This window comes from Mustelus asterias, chromosome 6 (genome assembly GCF_964213995.1).
Source record: "Mustelus asterias chromosome 6, sMusAst1.hap1.1, whole genome shotgun sequence".
In the NCBI taxonomy this organism is placed as follows: Eukaryota; Metazoa; Chordata; class Chondrichthyes; order Carcharhiniformes; family Triakidae; genus Mustelus; species Mustelus asterias.
The window spans coordinates 69,688,748-69,709,112 of record NC_135806.1 but is presented as its reverse complement, the minus strand read 5'-3'; the positions used below and the strand labels follow the sequence as shown (position 1 = coordinate 69,709,112).

The 20,365-nt window shown below is 40.8% G+C and overlaps 1 protein-coding gene and 1 pseudogene across 3 annotated transcripts in view; one reads left to right on the top strand and one right to left on the bottom strand.

Moving 5' to 3' along the window:
- Nucleotides 1-20,365, bottom strand: part of LOC144494921 (guanine nucleotide-binding protein G(q) subunit alpha-like) — a 196,821-nt gene that overhangs the window by 27,890 nt on the left and 148,566 nt on the right. Inside the window, exons 3-6 of one of the 3 annotated variants that reach the window (XM_078214524.1) lie at nt 11,803-11,957; nt 3,060-3,188; nt 2,412-2,540; nt 1,738-1,867 (exon numbers count right to left, since the gene is read on the bottom strand). In XM_078214524.1, the coding sequence (XP_078070650.1) occupies nt 1,738-1,867; nt 2,412-2,540; nt 3,060-3,188; nt 11,803-11,957 (543 nt within the window). The remainder of the gene's footprint in view (nt 1-1,737; nt 1,868-2,411; nt 2,541-3,059; nt 3,189-11,802; nt 11,958-20,365) is intronic. The other 2 variants (XM_078214525.1, XM_078214526.1) reach the window with 2 other exon arrangements.
- On the top strand, nt 17,691-17,841 carry LOC144495394 (U2 spliceosomal RNA; annotated as a pseudogene).

The following is a 20,365-nucleotide window of genomic DNA, read 5'->3' as shown; positions in this document are numbered from 1 at the left end:
CATTTGCTACCAGAAAACATCATGGCTATTTCGGTGGCATGTAAATGAGCTCTATTATAAAATTGGCTTGGTCTCAACATTGGTCTTGCTTGGAGGCACGCTATCCACGTTGGGGCTCGCCTTCACTATTTCCAAAGTTCCATTAACTTTGAGTCAGGGATGATAGCTTTGTTCGTTTATACAAACAGAGCTTTAGTTACAACTGTAAGTTTGTCCCCACATCAAAATATTCCAGCATTACTCTCTTTTATTTAGATTATCATTTTAAAATTTTCACATTAATTTCTGGAAATCTCAATATTGATAATCTGTGGAAAGTGAGTTTTTCTTTTCATGTTTGGTGCCAGTTGCAACAATGATTATTCTCACAATTGTGTTACATAGACAAGTTTGTTTGCAACATCTTTTCACTTTGTGGTTCCTCAAGGCAAGGGATTATAACTCAAAAGCAGACTAGCAGATCTGATGATCTGTGTTTTTCTGAGCTGTTCAATAAATCCGGGACATTTTGCAAATTCACATGCCTTTGTCAAAAAGTGGCTGGACTAAATGTATTACTATAGCAATGTACTGCATTTATTTCTTTGTTGGAGTAAAACAGCCTGCCTTTTGTAAGGCTCGTGGTACATGAAATTTTCAGGGAGATGGTAGCGTAGTGGTAATGTCACTGGACCAGTAATCCAGAGGCCCAGACAAAATGTTCTGGGGCATTGGTTCAAATCCCACTGTGGCAGCTGGTTAAATTTAAATTCAATTAATAAAATCTGGGATTGATAGCTAGCCTTCATGATGAAATGATTGTTGATTGTCATCTGTTCCCTAATGTTCTTTAGAGAAGGAAATCTGCTGACCTGACTGTGGCTTGTCTGTGACTTCAGACCCATAGCAATGTGGTTGACACTGAAATAGCTTAATAGGTCACTCGGCTCAAAGGCAATCAAGGATGGTAACAATGCTGGCCTTGCCGGTGATGCCCACACCCCATGAAAGAATAAACAATGTACTGGATACTGAGAGATATATTCATTCTGCTCGCTGACAATTCCTTCCCTAGCAGTGGAGAAATGCCATTCCCAGTTTGCTGTTTTGCCACACATACCCAAGGTGAGGGCACCATTCCGACACCTGAAGCAGAGAAAATGCTGACTCTATACTGGTCATCATGCAGAATGTGGGTGGGAATGCACACTCAGATTAAACAAACCATGTTTGTGATGGTTTAAAAGTTTGGATGATTTCCCTAACTTGAGCTATTGGGAAAGAGTCTCCAGTGTAACCCTCACAGCCAAAGTCACTTTTGGGATTAGAAGCTACTCAGCTGGATAAGGAAAAGGGATGCGAGCCAGTGGGAACTGAGAATAACTTTGGACTGGTTTCTGGAAAATTGTCTGTTTTTATCCTTTCAGTCATTGGAAATTCAAATATCTTTTAAAAAGTTATTCCTCTGTCCAAACAATCCCCACATGCCCACCTCTTTAAATTCAGCAAGAAACAATTGGGTAGCGGGGGCGCGGGGAGATCACCCTGGAAGCATGGGCTTCTGTATTCAAGTGTCATTTCGGGAGCTGATTGCAGCCCTGAGGTGGCACCCTCTGTATAGTTTTAGCCTGTAAATTAAATGAGTTGTGCTCTGCCTAAACTGGTGAATGAGCATTTTTACAGAAATATCTTTATTGGAGCCAAAATTAACTATGTAAAAAAAAGACTGCATGAATTGTCACCCTCAATATAACTCACCTCATTGTCCGACTCCACAAGTACTTGATCATATTCACTAAGGGCAACTAAAAACATAATAGACGTCACATTTTCAAAGCAGTGAATCCATTTCCTTCGTTCTGACCGCTGACCCCCAACATCGACCATTCTGAAAGACCAATTCAACATCAAATTCTATGTGAACCAGGCCAGAAAGTCATGAAAATCTTGAGGAGTTAGTCAACATATCAACAACGCAGCATAATAGCCAAGAGATCATTAAAATTTTAATGTACATGCATTTGGCCAAGATTCATATTATTAATGAAATACTAGTTCAGTGTAGAAAAGCCATCCAAGTCATACTCATTTTGAAGAATTTACATATACAGTCAATTTTTGTAAGCAAATGATGCCATGTTTCAATACAACACATTAGTTTAACGAGTGATTACACCATTTAATGAAAATATATTTTGTGTATTTATATACGAGCACAAATAACACTTTAAAAAACATGTATTAAATAAATATTGCTTTCAAAAACTATTCACAGATTTATGAAGCATGCACTTTCCATTTTGCTCCAATCATCTCGACAACTTTACAAATATGAAATTCCATTTACATCATGCTCAAAGATTTCCTGAAAACTGAAGTTTTTTTGTCCAAGTTGTAAAAGCTGTTACTGTCTTTTAGTAACTTTCTTCTACCTGAAAATGACGGTTTGTAAGTCGAAGGGGTATTCAATGATCCCTGTTGTTGGGACTCGCACTCTAAGCACATCCTGTTGAGTGGGTAGATAGGTAGGTTCTGCTATACGGTCCAAGTCTTTAAGATAGCTACAGACAGGGAGAAACAACAGGAATGCAAAGACTGTGACATTGGAGAGGGAAGACGGGAAGGAAAATAGAAAGGGGATATTGTGATCACCATTCCTCCTGTCGACAAGAGTCACGGTGAATTCCCCAAGCTGGCACCACTTATTCAAGGAGGTGATTTGGGACAGTTATTTACATTTAAGCCTACTCCTCACCAGATTGTGCCACTTTCCCTAGAACGCAGAGTCAATTTTCCCAGTATTGCTTTAATACAGAATTCCTGAAAATGTTCTTTTCAAAAATAAAGAAACATTTTCGTTGAATTGGCAAGATTATCTGAAGGATAAACTTACACAGAACAGACATACTTTCTAAGACAGCAATATTTAAAAAAATTTTTTGCCTCTGACACTACCCTATAGGTACTACTTAGAGATAAAGTAATTTACTGGTAGTGTATGTCATCATATTAAACCAGAAAATACTGGGAAGACACAACTTCTGCTACCTAGGAAATTTACAACAGGCCCCAATCAGTACCTGAAGATTATATTCTCCAGATCAAATGGATACTCAATGATGCCAGTTGTGGGCACTCGAACCCGCAGCACATCCTGTTGAGTTGGCAGATAATCTGGTGCTGAGATACGATCAGTATCACTAAGGTAGCTGTGAAACAAGAAAGAAAGTTAAATATGATGCATTGGCTCCTGTATTGGAGCTCCTTGATTTATTTATGGAAAGCAAAGTATGAAAGAATTCTGCAAAAATTAAAATATATAAGAAATGAGTAAGCAGATCTGCCCTGCTCACAGTGAGAAGAAGGATATTCTATTAACCCATTTACAGCACAGTATTTTAACAGGATTACTGAATCAGTGAAATTGATATTTTCAAAATCTGCAATTATGTATATATGTAAAAAGTATAAATTAGTGATCTTGTGTGACCTTGTTTCTTGAAATTTTTTTTTAAAACTGTGTAGCTAGTTTTAGCGATCTTTTAAGCAAAATGGTTCAAGACACAGAGGAAGCTGATAAAGAACAAACAGGTCCAAGCAGCATAATGCAATATCAGGAATCGAAGTCTTGTGATTTGGTCATTTTTGAATGCTGGTAGAGTGAGTGAGTGAGTACTTACACTCTCAATGCAATGGTGAGTAGGACTCTTGCTTTAGTAGCATTCCAGTTGTGCTAAGAACTTAGTTGGGAAATTGTGCAGATATACCTCCAGATAGAGAAATAAGGCTCTGGATAAATATGTCCCTTTCAAGGCTATGATAATGGGAGGTGCTGAAGCTTCATGCAAAATATTTTACTGAATGTTTTAAAAGACAAAAATATATTTCACACGTTAAATTCTGAAATTTATCATTTTGTTGATTTTTTAAAAAACTTTGGATGAGAAATTTCAATTACTGAAAGAATAATTAGATTTTTTGTGAAGAAGAATTTGAGTGGGTTCATTACATTTTTGTCTGGTGGTCCTTATTAGTTACCCACCACTGTTCCGAGGCACAATTCTCACTTTTGAACTGCATGGTTACTACCTATTCAATTCTGATTTATTGCAGCTTTACATAACAAGTAAAATCAATAAAGTGTGATGATGAAAATGCAACAGTGAAGTGTTACAGAAAATGCAGCACTTGAAATAATTCTACACTGTTCATGCAACTGAATATATTACTTAACTTCTGAAACATTATGCATAAAAAGAAAACCTCCACAATTTTGAAAATGTTATTGAGGCAATACCAGATAAGTGGGCAGTGACATTTTAAACCAATAGAGCAGCAGGCACCAATGGATCAATAAATTGATCGAGCAACAGGTACAGGCAAATTAATACATGAAGTCATCAGTAGGCACCAGTTAATTAACAAATTCTTAACATGGACTTCTGAATAAACTTGTTTAGAATTCAAATTTTAATGGGTATTTTAAATCTATGAACATACGTGTAAAGGTCAAAGCATTAAATGTAATTTGACAATTATGTTATCATCAGATTGAAGAAAAAGAAATCAAGGCACGATGCAGTGCTACACTCCCGTGCATCATCATAACCTGGAACACTAAATGAAATAGGCCAGTCTTTTAGCAGGTGGCTGAATTGTTCTGATTGCCAGCTTGATATGCTCTGGAAATTGAATCACTGAAGAATGCCTTTGGCAATGTCTGCTGGTTATAGTTTCTGTTTTAATAGTGAGTCATGCTACAAAATCTTCAAAGTCTGATTGAACCAAGCAGTGTGATTACACACCAGGCAGTTAGCTGACACTCCAGATATTTTGCTCAAAAAAAAATCAAAGAGCAACAGGAAATCAAAGAGTTATCAAGGAATCCATAACACAATAAATAAAGCTTTGAGACTAATCAGACAAATATTTAGTCTTCTTGAACTACAAGGTGCTTCATCTTCTATGCAACTAGTGCTCAAATTAGTCATCAGATTTGTATATTTAGTCTTCTTGAACTACAAGGTGCTTCATCTTCTATGCAACTAGTGCTCAAATTAGTCATCAGATTTGTATGTACTTCATGAATAAAAGTATTTAAAATTAATGCAGCTTAAACTGGTAGCGTAGATGTGTCTTCTGAATTGAAGGAGGTTCCATTCTCTAAATCCCAATGTCAGCTAATATCATTAAAATAAATTAAGTGTATCAGAGTGAAGTGCATGAACATTCTTAGTTTTCACCGCTGTGAAAGATGCTACGGCAAGCCTAAGTGCTTTCCCATGGGAATGAAGACAATAGTCATCTTCCACACACTGTTTGTATACTTCTACGGATTGTTCCTCTTGTGCTGGTTTGCCTGTTCCCTGTAGCAGTTGATGCAGAACATTGGGAGAAAATTGAATTGGGTTTAATCTTTTTGGGGAAAATTAAACCGCTGAACTATAGATTGGTGACATGCTACAAAGAGTGTAACACTTTATACAAAATGTAACTGTTGACGATTTAAGGCAGGCTACATCGCCAGATATGAAGAATAATCACTTTGGCAATCATATGCACAGTATCATAATTCAGTTAGGAATAAATGATTACAAGAGAGGCAGTGGTGGTGGTTGTGGGGGTGGAGAACTGGATAAATTAAAAAGCAGGAGGTCCTGGGAAAATGCCTTTTGTCAGTTTTTTTGGAATTAGATGAAGATTTACATGAGTATAATTTAAATCAGAAATCCAAACAGTGCTCAGAGAACAAAATAAAACATGAAAGATATCAAGGAAAGTGAAAATTGTGCAAGTAGCCAATACATTGTGAAAACCAAGTAATATAGAACAATGGCTAGGAAATGGAAGGCCCATAATTTTAAGTGTAGAACTATTTTTTCAGCACAAGATACATCTCCTTGCATTTGAATACTTGGGTCAGTGTTTTCAACAAGGACAGCTTTGTGAATTAAAAAGGCAAAAAAGTGTACAAAACAAATCTGAAATATTTCAAAGTTTTGCAGGTTTTAGCTTCAAATAGTTATGAATCATAAAATTTGGATAACATCTAGTGAAAATATTGCAATTACAGATGCGTAAAGCAGGTCATGTTGTTTCCAAGCCTGCCTGTTTTCAAAAAGAACTTATGAAATCCTGAATTATAAAGTTTCACCAATCATCTTGTGATCAATTATTCGTATGATGCATATTATCTCAATTATCTAAAAGAAAGTACTCACAATGCTAAGCATTGGAAGAGTTTCCCTTGGTTCACGGCCAAAAAGCAGAGGCTAAACAACAATGCACAATTCATGTTTATTCTTGGAAACATGGCAAAGATGAGGTTACTGCCTGTTCTCCAATAATTTAATCAAGATTACAAATTCATTTTCTGAGTATATTTTTGGTGCAGTATACTGATGCCTGATAATGCCTTTAAAGCTCAGTCCACTCCAGCAGAAATGCAATATAATTTGCAATTGCGATAATATAGCCATTTAAATGAAGTATGGAGCTCTCACCAACTTTTACCGATGCACCATAGAACGCATGCTTTCTGGTTGTATCACAGCTTGGTATGGCCCCTGCTCTGCCCAAGACAGCAAGAAACCACAAACGGTCGTGAACGAAGCACAGTCCATCACTCAAACCAGCCTCTCACCCACTGACACTGTCTACACTTCGGCTGCCTCAGAAAAGCACCCAGCATAATTAAGAATCCCACGCACCCTGGACATACTCTCTTCCACCTTCTTCTGTCGGGAAAAAGATACAAAAATCTGAGGACACGTACCAACTGACCCATGGGGTGGCACGGTGGCACAGTGACTAGCATTGTTGCCTCAGTGCCAGGGACCCGGATTCAATTCCCGGCTTGAGTCACTGTCTGTGTGGAGTTTGCACATTCGCCCCATGTCTGCTTGAGTTTCCTCCGGGTGCTCCGGTTTCCTCCCACAGTCTGAAAGGTGTGCTGGTTAGTTGCACTGACCCAAACAGGTGCCGGAACGAGGCGACTTGGGGAAGTTCACAGTAACTTCATTGCAATGTTAATGTAAGCCTTACTTGTGACTAATAAATAAACTTTAAAGAACAGGTTCTTCCCTGCTGCCATCAGACCTTTGGATGGACCTACCTCACATTAAGTTGATCTTTCTCTACACCCTAGCTATGACCGTAACACATTCTGCACTCTCTTTTTTCCTTTTCTATGAACGGTATGTTTTGTCTGTATAGCGCACAAAAAACAACACTTTTCACTGCACACTAATACATGTGACAATAATTTAAAATCAAATTCAAAGCTGGCATCTTTGCCTATCTCTTTATAGAAGATGCAAGTAACTTTTTTTTGCCTTCCTGTCTCAAAACCTATTGCCACTTGTTTATATAATAAAATATTTATTTTCCTGCTTTATCTCCAAAGCTGGATTTGACATCGATGCTTAACATGTGAGTAAACATTTTGTTGATCCTTCTTTCCTCACCTACTTTTGGTATTTACACGAGCAGAACATATATGTTATCACACTGCCTTCCCAAGGTGGAAGCCTCATTCTGTGTCAAGTTGTTGTTCGTGGAGAGATTTTCATTGGGAGATTTTCATTGCACCTGAATTCATTGCCATTTACCGATATCAAGCCTGGCTCAAGACATGTTGCCCATTGTCAATGAAGGACCCAGAGCATTCATCAGTGCCTAGTGATAAAACTATATTCCAAACAATATTGTTAGCTTGGAATTCATTTTGAATCTGGTTATTTCTGACATTTTCCCCTACCACTCATGGCTCTTATTTATTTATATTTTTTTCAATTATTAGTTCTCTCAGTGCACTCTGGGCACTATTGTTCCACATATCAAGATGAAAACTACAACTTCCATCACGGACAACACAATTCCTCTAATATCAGCTGGAAATCCCCAAATTTTAAAATTTAATTATTTACTAGTCACAAGTAGGCTTTCATTAACACTGCAATGAAGTTACTGTGAAAATCCCCTAATCACCACACTCCGGCGCCTGTTCGGTTACACCGAGGGAGAATTTAGCATGACCAATGCATCTAACCCGCACATCTTTGGATTGTGGGAGGAAACCGGAGCACCTGGAGGAAACCTATGTAGACATCGGGAGAACGTGCAGACTCTGCACAGATAGTGACCCATGCCGGGAATCGAACCCAGGTCACTGGCACTGTGAAGCAGCAGTGCTAACCACAGTGTCACCGTGCCGCCCTCATGTTACGGCCCAGAAGAAGTCTCCAACTCAGGGCCCAGGTGGGCAGTTCTAACATCAAGCATCCAACTTTATGGGCAGCTTGAATGATTTTTTTAAAAAAAACTCTGCAATCTGTGTTATAAATGCCAATTCTAAATTTATATACTGGCCTGAACGAAGAAAAAAACAAAACCACTGAAACCAGTATTAAACATTATTTGAGCAATTTGATTTTATGGTAATCGTTGATTCACAAAGGGTGTTGAAAGAAAATGACAAACTTGATTGTTCATCTTGCTGCTGGTAGCGAGTCCCTCATTACAATATTTGGTGTTACTGCTAATTTTATCAATGCGCTTTCTGTGCTTGGACTACTGGGGAAGCTCCTATCTTAATTTCCAAAGCATCTGGGTCATCGGAATCAAAAAAGAATTACGCAGTGCCATCTTTCAAATGTGGCATTGCTCACCAATATTAAATACATTAATATAGCAGTTTTGCCAATAATTTCTACGAAGGAAAGATTTTTCAACAGAAGTGTTGCTATTCTGTTTAGCCCACTATTTCAAAGGTGACTAACATTAGTAGAATGGACCACGTTGTTGACTATCGACAGCTTAATCCTGTTTAACAACTTCAAGGTTTTCTCGTAATTGATAAGGTATCACCTTGGTCACTTCAGGTGATTAAAAAAAAAAACAAGCACCAGTTGGGGGTTGATGTGCAGTAAAGCAACATATATCGAAATAAGTAACTAGAAATACCCTTCAAAAATATTAGGCTAAAAAGCTTTCATTAAAAGTAGCCAAGTGGTAGGAGAGAGATCCAAGTGTCCCTCCCTTTTGTAAATAGAACAGAATATAGAATGAGAATAAACAAATCAGGCTATCAATGAATGCCCCTACTTCCAATTGCTTAAAGTCTGGACGAGTACTCTTGCTCTTGAGGGGACGTGTGAATAGACAGCACCACAGTATTAATCCCTCTTGTTCCAGGAAAATGGGCAAATCAAAAATGAGAAAAAGCATCATTGCAATTAAATGAGGCAAGTCGGAGTGAAAATGCAAAGTATATCAAGCTGATTTCACTACTCAGTAGGTGGCACTGTCTGTTAAATTTGGGGCCCAGTTTCTTATTCAGTAATGTAAACTTGACTGAAATTAGAGATGTTCTTTACACCTATTACTCCAATTTCAAATACTGCCATTCAGAACGATCCATAGACAAAAGTCCGTTTCTGAATGCATGCTGGCACCATACTATCGCTTGCTTTATCCCCTTGACTAACTGTCCTGTCAGACAGCCCAGATGACAATAAGCCAAATGATGAAATGCAATGCAGAAATGTGAAGTGATTTATTTTGCTAGAAAGAACGAGGAGAAGCAATATAAAATAATGGATCCAATTCTAAATAGGATGCCAGAACTGTGGGACCTGGGGATATAAATACATAAATCATTGAAGGTAGCAAGACAGGGAGCAAAGAGTTAATAAGGCATATGAGATCTTGAGCTTTATTAATAGAGGCATAGAGTATAAATGCAAGGAAGTTATGGTGAACCTTTAAGTAATGCTATTTCTGCCTCAGGTGGAGTAATGTCCCCAATTCTGGACACCACACTTTTGAAAGGATGCCTTCTTCTTAGGCAATCCCTCAGGATCCAGGATAAATTGCTTCCACTCCAATTTTATGGGTTCTCAGATGGCTGATAAGATCAATGTGCAATCTTAAGACTCTGCTACATCCGAGCGGGTGGTGTACGGAGGATCTGGTACATGAGCTTTTGGAAGGTTTGTGAGCTTTCTGCTGCCTCAACTTCACCCCTGTCTGTTCCCAATCGTCTCAATGTGTTAGGTGCCTTTCCGAACGGACATTTTCCATTTTGGTCAAGATCTTGGACCTCAAATGCCCTTTGCCTCATTCAACCAAAGTCTGAGTTGGCACAAAGGGTGGAGACATTGGAGAAAGTGCAGAAAAAATTCACAAGAATGAACCCAGGGATGAGTGAAAACATTCACAAGAATGATTCCTGGAACAAATTACTTTAGGTCCACTGATAGACTGGAGAAGTTGTTGCTGTTCTCTTTAAAGAGTAAGTTTACAGGAGATTTGAAAGAAGTATTCAAAATCATGAAGGGTCTGGACAGAGCAGATACAAAGTAACTGGTGGCAAAATGGTCAAGAACCAGAGAACACCAATTTAAAGCGAAATTGGATAGTTATCCGAAGAGTGAAAATTTGATGTGCATTTAAAAATGCAGCAAGAGCAGATTAAGATCACAGAATCAGAATCATACAGTGCAGAAGAGGCCCTTATCCACTCTCTCCACGTCCCCCATGATCTTGTACACCTCGATCAGTTCACCCCTCAGTCCTCTCTGCTCCAACGAAAACAACCCAAGCCTACTCAACCTCTCTTCATAACTTAAATATTCCATCCCAGGCAGCATCCTGATGAACCTCCTCTGCACCCCCTCTAGTGCAAACACATCTTTCTTATAATAGGGTGACCCGAACTGCATACAGTACTCTAGCTGTGGCCTCACCAAAGTTCTATACAACTCCAACATGACTTCCATGCTTTCGTAATCTGTGCCTCAATTATTAAAGGCAAGTGTCCCATATGCCTTTTACACCACCCTACTAACATGCCCTTCTGCCTTCAGAGATCTGTGGACAAACACACCAAGGTCCCTTTGTTCCGCAGAACTTCCTAGTGCCCTGCCATTCATTGAATACTTCCTTGCCCAATTACTCGTTCTAAAGTATATCAACTCACACTTTTCAGTGTTAAATTCCATCTGCCACTTATCTGCCCCATTGGACCATTGCGTTTATATCTTCTTGTAGCCCAAGACACTCCGCTTCACTGTTAACCACCTGGCCAATCTTTGTGTCATCCGCAAATTTATTAATCTTACCCCGCCACAGTCACCTATGTCGTTTATATAAAAGACTAATAATAGGGGACCCAACACATATCCCTGTAGTAGGCCACTGGACACTGGTTTCCAGTCGCTCAAGCAGCCTTCTGTCATTACCCTGTCTCCCACAACTGAGCTAATTTTGAATCCATTTTATCAAATTACCCTGTATGCCATGTGCATTTACCTTCTTTACAAGTCTCTCATGTGGGACCTTGTCAAAGGCTTTGCTGAAATCCATATAAACTACATCGGCTGCACCACCTTCATCTACATACCTGGTCACCTCCTCAAAAAATGTTTTACCAATCCTGATTCCAAGTTTTGCTTATATGCTTCAGGGATGATAGGCTAGTGGGCACTTGTAGTGGGATTGTGAATGTGGCTATGAACATTAGTCATACCATTAACCAGAACAAGCATACAATAAAAAATTATGAATTTAACTGGTCACCAGAAACGTTATATTCTAAGAATTCAGTTTCACGATTTGTTTTTATTTTTCATTGTGCCATTGAGTGCATCACATAGAGGTTCAAATTAAACATTGAACCTAAATAGAAGAGTTGCGTCTTAACCCACAAAAATGGTAGTTCTATATATGAGCATAAATCTTTGTTCTGATCTCGGCTGAGAAGTATCAATTGTTTATACACAAGTTATTTCAATTCCAAGTGAATTAGATTTATACACTTACTATTTAGTGGAATCAGACAGTTGGTACTCTCTCCTTCTGTCATAGGACTCTTGGATGCCTGGGTCAATCCATAAGCATTTTATTGCTTCCACATAGGGGTTATCAAATGTTGTCACCTTTTCTACGTCAATATCACGAATTAACTGTGCATGTGCCTGTAAAGAAAAATAAATGTTTCAGTTTCAAGATTTCGGAAGATTCTTTGCCCATTGTAAATATTTCCAAATACATGATCAAACATACACTACAAATACCCAATTATTGCCCTTTTAAATTTTTCTTGCATGACATGCAAGAAAACATGACATGACATGATAATCAGGATGGGCTGAGAAACTGATGATAAGCACTTGTCAAGCTACACATTAGGAAATGAAGGGCTTTCTGCCCTCCTGGAATGATTGAAGCTTCCTGAAATCAGTGATTCCTATCCTGAGCGTTATCTCAAGTAGCCCAGGAGATCAGCGTTTTAAATTTCTGGTTGCAGTGCCCCCATATGGTACTGAGCTGATTTGATTCATTATTGTCACATGTATTAGCCTACAGTGAAAAGTATTGTTTCTTGTGTGCTGTACAGACAAAGCATATCATTCATAGAGAAGGAAACGAGAGAGTGCAGAATGTAATGTTACAGTCATAGCTAAGGTGTAGAGAAAGATCAACTTAATGCAAGGTAGGTCCATTCAAAAGTCTGACGGCAGCAAGGAAGAAGCTGTTCTCGAGTCTCTTTCCCATTGGAAGAAGGTGGAAGAGAGAATGTCCGGGTGCATGGGGTCTTTAATTATGCTGGCTGCTTTGCCATTGCAGCGGGAACTGTAGACAGAGTCAATGAATGGGAGGCTGGTTTGCGTGATGGATTGGGCTACATTCACAACCTTTTGTAGTTCCTTGTGGTCTTGAGCAGAGCAGGAGCCATACTAAGCTGTGATATAACCAGAAAGAATGCTTTCTATGGTGCATCTGTAAAAGTTGGTGAGCTGGAATGTACTGGAGCAGAGCATTGCGTGCCATGTCTGGGTAGTAAGACTTGCCTCAGCACCTTTCAGATCAAAAGCTCTTTGCCCTGGGAGTAACTAGAAGTGTAAGAAGATAATGGCATACCGAGTACAATGGAGCACCTGAGACAGTCCTTCATCAATTAGGTTTAACAATCCAAAAGATAATTAGAAGCTGCAAAGAGGTATAGACAAGTTTGTGGGCAACAAGGTGGCATATGGAGCATAACAATGTGGAAATTTGAGGGGTTATTCTCTTGAGTAGTTAGGGTAAGAATATTTTTTTTCCCCAAGGCATGAAACTTTTAAATGCTGATGTACAGACAGCTAGATCTGCTTATGCAAGGAACATAGTTGATCGGTATTGTAAGGGTACTGGAGTACAAGAACAAAATGTTGCTACAATTATACAGGGATTTGCTCAAACCACACTTAGAAAACCGTGTGAAGTTTTGATATCCATAAATAGGTAAGGATAGCCGGTCTTGGAGACAGTGCACCTAAGGTTCACAAGATTACTTCCTCAGTGATGAGAGGCTGAGTAAATTGGGCCCTGCTTTCTGAGGTTTAGAAGAATGAGGCCACCTCATTGAAACATGCAAGACTCTGGCTAGGGAATCCAGAACATGAGAGCACAATGTCAGGATAAGGCTTCAATCACTTAGAACATAGAACAGTACAACACAGAACAGGCCCTTCGGCCCACGATGTTGTGCCGAGCCTTATCTGAAACCAAGATCAAGCTATCCCACTCCCTATCATCCTGGTGTGCTCCATCTGCCTATCCAATAACTGCTTAAATGTTCCTCAAGTGTCTGACTCCATTATCACTGCAGGCAGTCCATTCCACACCCCAACCACTCTCTGCGTAAAGAACCTACCTCGGACATCCTTCCTATATCTCCCACCATGAACCCTATAGTTATGCCCCCTTGTAATAGCTCCATCCACCCGAGGAAATGGTCTTCGAACGTTCATTCTATCTATCCCCTTCATCATTTTATAAACCTCTATTAAGTCTCCCCTCAACCTCCTCCACTCCAGAGAGAACAGCCCTAGTTCCCTCAACCTTTCCTCATAAGACCTACCCTCCAAACCAGGCAGCATCCTGGTAAATCTCCTTTCCACTCTTTCCAGCGCTTCCACATTCTTCTTATAGTGAGGTGACCAGAACTGCACACAATATTCCAAATGTGGTCTCACCAAGGTCCTGTACAGTTGCAGCATAACCCCACGGCTCTTAAACTCCAACCCCATTAACAAAAGCTAACACATTATAGGCCTTCTTCACAGCTCTATCCACTTGAGTGGCAACCTTCAGAGATCTGTGGATATGGACCCCAAGATTTCTCTGTTCCTCCACAGTCTTCAGAACCCTACCTTTGAACCCGTAATCCACATTTAAATTTGTCCTACCAAAATGAATCACCTCACATTTATCAGGGTTAAACTCCATTTGCCATTTTTCAGCCCAGCTTTGCATCCTATCTATGTCTCTTTGCAGTCTACAACAGCCCTCCACCTCATCCACTACTCCACCAATCTTGGTGTCATCAGCAAATTTACTGATCCACCCTTCAGCCCCCTCCTCTAAATCATTAATAAAAATCACAAAGAGCAGAGGACCAAGCACTGATCCCGCTAGCAACCTGCCTCCAGTCCAAAAATTTTCCATCCACCATCACCCTCTGTCTTCGATCAGATAGCCAGTTACCTATCCAATCGGCCAACTTTCCCTCTATCCCACACCTCCTTACTTTCATCATAAGCCAACCATGGGGGACCTTATCAAACGCCTTACTAAAATCCATGTATTTGACATCAACTGCCCTACCTTCATCAACACACTTAGTTACCTCCTCAAAAAATTCAATCAAATTTGTGAGGCACGACTTGCCCTTCACAAATCCGTGCTAACTATCCCGGATTAATCCACATCTTTCTAATTGGTCATAAATCCCATCCCTAAGGACCTTTTCCATCAACTTACCAACCACCGAAGTAAGACTAACTGGCCTATAATTACCAGGGTCATTTCTATTCCCTTTCTTAAACAGAGGAACAACATTCGCCACTCTCCAGTCCTCTGGCACTATCCCCGTGATGTGGAGATGCCGGCGTTGGACTGGGGTGAACACAGTAAGAGTTTTAACAACACCAGGTTAAAGTCCAACTAATGGTGCTTGCTACCAAATAAATCTGTTGGGACTTTAACCTGGTGTTATTAAAACTCTTACTGTGACTATTCCCGTGGACAGTGAGGACCCAAAGATCAAAGCCAAAGACTCTGCAATCTCATCCCTTGCCTCCCAAAGAATCCTAGGATATATTTCATCAGGCCCAGGGGACTTATCGACTTTCAGTTTATTCAAAACTGCTAGTACATCCTCCCTCCAAACATCTACTTCCTCCAGCCTATTAGCCTGTAACACCTTCTCTTCCTCAAAAACATGGCCCCTCTCCTTGGTGAACACTGAAGAAAAGTATTCATTCATCACCTCTCCTATCTCTACTGACTCCATACACAAGTTCCCACTACTGTCCTTGACCGGCCCTAACCTCACCCTGGTCATTCTTTTATTCCTCACATAAGAGTAAAAAGCCTTGGGGTTTTCCTTGATCCGACCAGCCAAGGACTTCTCATGCCCCCTCCTCGCTCTCCTAAGCCCCTTTTTCAGCTCATTCCTTGCTAACTTGTAACCCTCAATCGAGCCATCTGAACCTTGTTTTCTCATCCCTACATAAGCTTCCCTCTTCCTTTTTGCAAGACATTCCACCTCTTTTGTGAACCATGGTTCCCTCACTCGGCCATTTCCTCCCTGCCTGACAGGGACATACCTATCAAGGACACACATTTGTTCCTTGAAAAAGTTCCACTTTTCATTAGTGCCTTTCCCTGACAGTTTCTGTTCCCATCTTATGCCCCCTAATTCTTGCCTAATCGCATCATAATTACCTCTCCCCCAATTATAAACCTTGCCCTGCCGTATGGTCCTATCCCTCTCCATTGCAATAACAAAAGACACCGAATTGTAGTCACTATCTCCAAAGTGCTCTCCCACAACCAAATCTATCACTTGGCCTGGTTCATTTCCCAGTACCAAATCCAATGTGGCCCCACCTCTTGTCGGCCTATTCACATATTGTGTCAGGAAACCCTCTTGCACACACTGCACAAAAACTGCCCCATCCGAACTATTCGACCTATAAAGGTTCCAATCAATATTTGGAAAGTTAAAGTCCCCCATGACAACTACCCTGTGACCCCCACACCTATCCATAATCTGCTTAGCAATTTCTTCCTCCACATCTCTATTACTATTTGGGGGCCTATAGTAAACTCCTAACAACGTGACCGCTCCTTTCCTATTTCTAACTTCAGCCCATATTACCTCAGTATGCAGATCCCCCTCGAAGTGCCTTTCTGCAGCCGTTAAACTATCCTTGATTAACAATGCTACTCCTCCACCTCTTTTACCAGCTTCCCTACACTTACTGAAACATCTATACCCCAGAATGTCCAACAACCATTCCTGTCCTTGTTCTACCCATGTCTCCGTAATGGTCACAACATCATAGTCCCAAGTACCAATCCACGCCCCAAGTTCATCTACCTTGTTCCGGATGCTCCTTGCATTGAAGTAGACACACTTCAACCCACCTTCCTGTCTGCTGGTACCCACCCTTGACCTTGATACCTTCCCCAATACCTCATTACCCTCAACACTGACTTCCGGACGACAACTCCTTTTCCCACCCCCCAGACAAATTAGTTTAAACCCCCCTGAAGAGCCGTAGCAAATTTCCCTCCCAGGATATTGGTGCCCCCCTGGTTCAGGTGCACCCCGTCCTGTTTGTACAAGTCCCACCTTCCCCAGAATGTGTTCCAATTATCCACGTTGCTGAAACCCTCCCTCCTACACCATCCCTGCAACCACATGTTTAACTGCACTCTCTCCCTGTTCCTCAACTCACTATCACGTGGCACCGGCAACGTACCAGAGATGACCACATGTTTTGCCTTGGCTCTCAGCTTCCAGCCCAGCTCCCTAAATTCCTGTTTTAAATCCCCGTCCCTTCTCTTACCTATGTCGTTGGTACCAATGTGTACCACGACTTGTGACTGTTCCCCCTCCCCCGTAAGAATCCGGAAAACCCGGTCTGGTAGGTAACATACCATCCGTGAGTCTCTTTTGCTGCCACAGAACCTCCTATCTATCCCTCAAACTAACGAGTCCCCAATAACTATTGCCCTCCCGCTCTCCCCCTTACCCTCCCGAGCCACAGGGACGGACTCAGTGCTGGAGATCTGCCCACTGCGGCTCACCACTGGTATGTCGTCCTCCTCAACTGCATCCAAAGCGGAATACTTGTTGCTAAGGGGAATGATTTCCACTCCATCGGACGAAGGAGCAGTGCTCCAAAAGCTTATGGTATTTGCTACCAAATAAACCTGTTGGACTTTAACCTGGTGTTGTGAGACTTCTTACTGTGCTTACCCCAGTCCAACGCCGGCATCTCCACACCATGACAAGGGGAATGACCACAGGGGATCCCTGCACTGACTGCTTCCTCCCAGCCCCTCTCACTGTCACCCATCTATTTTCCTTTCCTGGAGTAACTATATCCACGAAGCTTCTGTCTATGGCCACCTCTGCCTCCCTAATGATCCTAAGTTCATCCAACTCCAGTTCCCTAACACGGTTTTGGAGGACTGAGATGAGAACAATTTCTTCACTTAGATCATTGTGAAACTTTGGAATTCTGTACACAAAAGGGATTTGGATACTCCACCGTTGAGGAAATTTAAGGTTGGCATAGAAAGATTTTTGATACTCGTAATACAGGATATTGCGAGTGAGCAGAAAAGTTGAGTCGATACACAATATCACACATGCTTCTCGGCCTTTTGGCTAAGATCAAGTGTAGTATCGACATGCTGTGCTTGGTTGAAGTCATGAGATTACATTTTAGCTTCATTTGAAGCAATTTTTAAAAGCGGCATCTCGGCCTTTTGGCTAAGATGCAAATGAGATCACGCCTTGGAGGAGGAGCTAAGCCTACTCCAATCAACTTGGATCATGTAGATCAAGCCCAAGACAGGAGGTGAGAGCCCTGTCTTGTCAGCTTGGATCGGGAATGTCTCAACTTGTTGAGACTAAAAAAATAGAGGAGCAGTCTCACGGGGCCATATAGTTTCTTCCTGTCCTGCTCAAATTTCTTAGTTTTTATGTAGTTAAAAGGGTACTTGCACAATTAGTGACTGCATAAACTGTGTGGTGAGTTTAAAGACCAATTAATGTGAAAATGTGTCATTAACATGAAACACAAGGGTTAAGGGTGAAATCATGTATTTTTGAAGCCAACAGTGGAGTGGTAGAAAATTTCCTGCAACTTGGGCTATCTGTTCCTTGCCACAAGATGCTGGGCAACTTACACACTGATAACGAGATACATTATTCACACTTCACTTTTTTTCCAGCAAATCCATTCCATTAACTGAAAGCCTGGGGTATCAGGAGTCAGAATGAAACTGTACTACATTAATTTTAAAGAAATTAATTTGCATTTGCCAGTCTTTTGTAAGAAGCTAGGCAATTGCTTCTGCTCAGTACCAGGTTAGCTGGGGGAGAGGTGGAGACTGGGGAAAGGAGGTTTCGCAGTAAGATGGAGACTGGGGAGAGGGAGCTCAATGAAAAGATGAGACTCGGAAAGTTGACTCGCAGACACTGGGGAATAGGAGCTCAGGGCCAGAAGCAGATGGCCTGAGTGGATTGAGGCGAGTTTCCTAGAAAGCCAAGAACAGCAGCAGCAACATGCTGAGTGGGAGCAACACTGAGCGAGGAGCAACATGAAAAATAGTAAGCGAAACCTGGTGCTGGTGCTAAGCTCAATTCTGTATTTTATCCCGTGAGAAGTGGTCTAAATAGGAAGTCTATCACTTTGGCTCAGGGCAGTCTGTACCAGCTATTTTTTGGCGTGTGAAGCTCAAATACAGATCAGCTCTGAGGCACCCATTTCAAAGATATCATCTTCACACAGAAACGTAGCCCAAAAGGTGGTGGAGAAAGAGATGGTGCCCATTAAAAGTGGCATCAACTCGGGATCCTGATCACAATTTATACACTGCAGGGAATTTCTAGCTACGGATTCAGGGTAACTATCAGCGGGTTACAGACAGGATATTGGCACTATACATATTTTTATGAGTTACGTGTTGACAAGGAGTTTTTGTATTAGTATCAGCATGTTACCACAATTAGTATTAGTTAACAGTGCAATTACAAGGAGTTACCATTTGTTACTTATGGAATCAAATATTTTCCAAAATCTATTTTCCCCTCAAAATCCCTCCCCAAATTTAGTTTCTCCTCTTTCCGCTCTCAAGATTAGATCAGATTATGTGATCAACCCTCCATGAGTATGCCTCAAATTTTCCTTCATAGAGTTTTTTGCATCCCTACTGGGAGTTAACTGGCCTGTTCTCATTTTCTCTCTCTGCATGTGAAGACAAGATTTAAAAATGTAGTACTGTATGCAGAATCACAGATGGAAGCATATGTCCCAGTACTCCACTGCTCAATTGACTAGATCAGCAATTTGAATGATAAAAATATGCTACTTATATGCCTAATGTAACAATTCCCTATCTATAAAATGGGCCTGCAAAACAATTTAACGAAAAAAAGCACAGAAAACTCAGTAACACAACAATTCCGTTATCTTAACTCCATTTATAGTTTATGCAGTATTATGCAGTAAAGTATTACTTTACAGAAAATTCTCAATACCCTTCCCCCCCCCCCCCCCCCTTCTGTAATACCAAAGAAAATCTCTTGAGAAATAGGAGCAAGAGTGATCATTTGGCCATTCGAGCCTGCTCCACATTTCAACATGTCAACTCATGGAGCCGATTACAAATAAACAAAGGTTTTAGGGAAGGCTATTCCCTGGTTCCTTGCCTTTACCAATCAGAATTAACCTGCCTGGTTCAAATTTGAACAAAAGCTTGGCAGCTAACTGAGCCCCGAGTCCACTTGCCAACCAACCACCACTCTCTTCTCATGCCGTATTCTTCAAATTTATCTGGATGAATGCAAGACAAAAAGCTTTAATAGCATTTTTCTATTATCCCTTCGCAGTCTTTGCACCTCTACAAAACATTCTTTCCTACCTAACTTTGTATCAGCAGCAATTCTGACTACAATACAGTTGAGTCCTTCATCCAGGGCATTAACATGGATTGGAAATGGTTGAGGCACAGCACTGATCCCTGTAGTATTCCACTCGTCAGTCTGCCAACCAGAAAATTACACATTTATCCGGACTCTATTTCCCATTATTAAACTCCCGTGTGAGAGCAACACATATTCTTCTGGAACCAGTTACTATCCCTGAGCACCAACTCATTGTCTCTTTCACAGGTGAAACGATTCCTTGTCTTACCATTGAATCAATCACTTTCTTTACCTCTGGAAGTAATGGGTATAGAACCTACCTGGGTCTATATAAAAGCATATCAATAGTGTTTTTGGCTCAGTGTTGTATGATATGGGCACAGTAAGAAG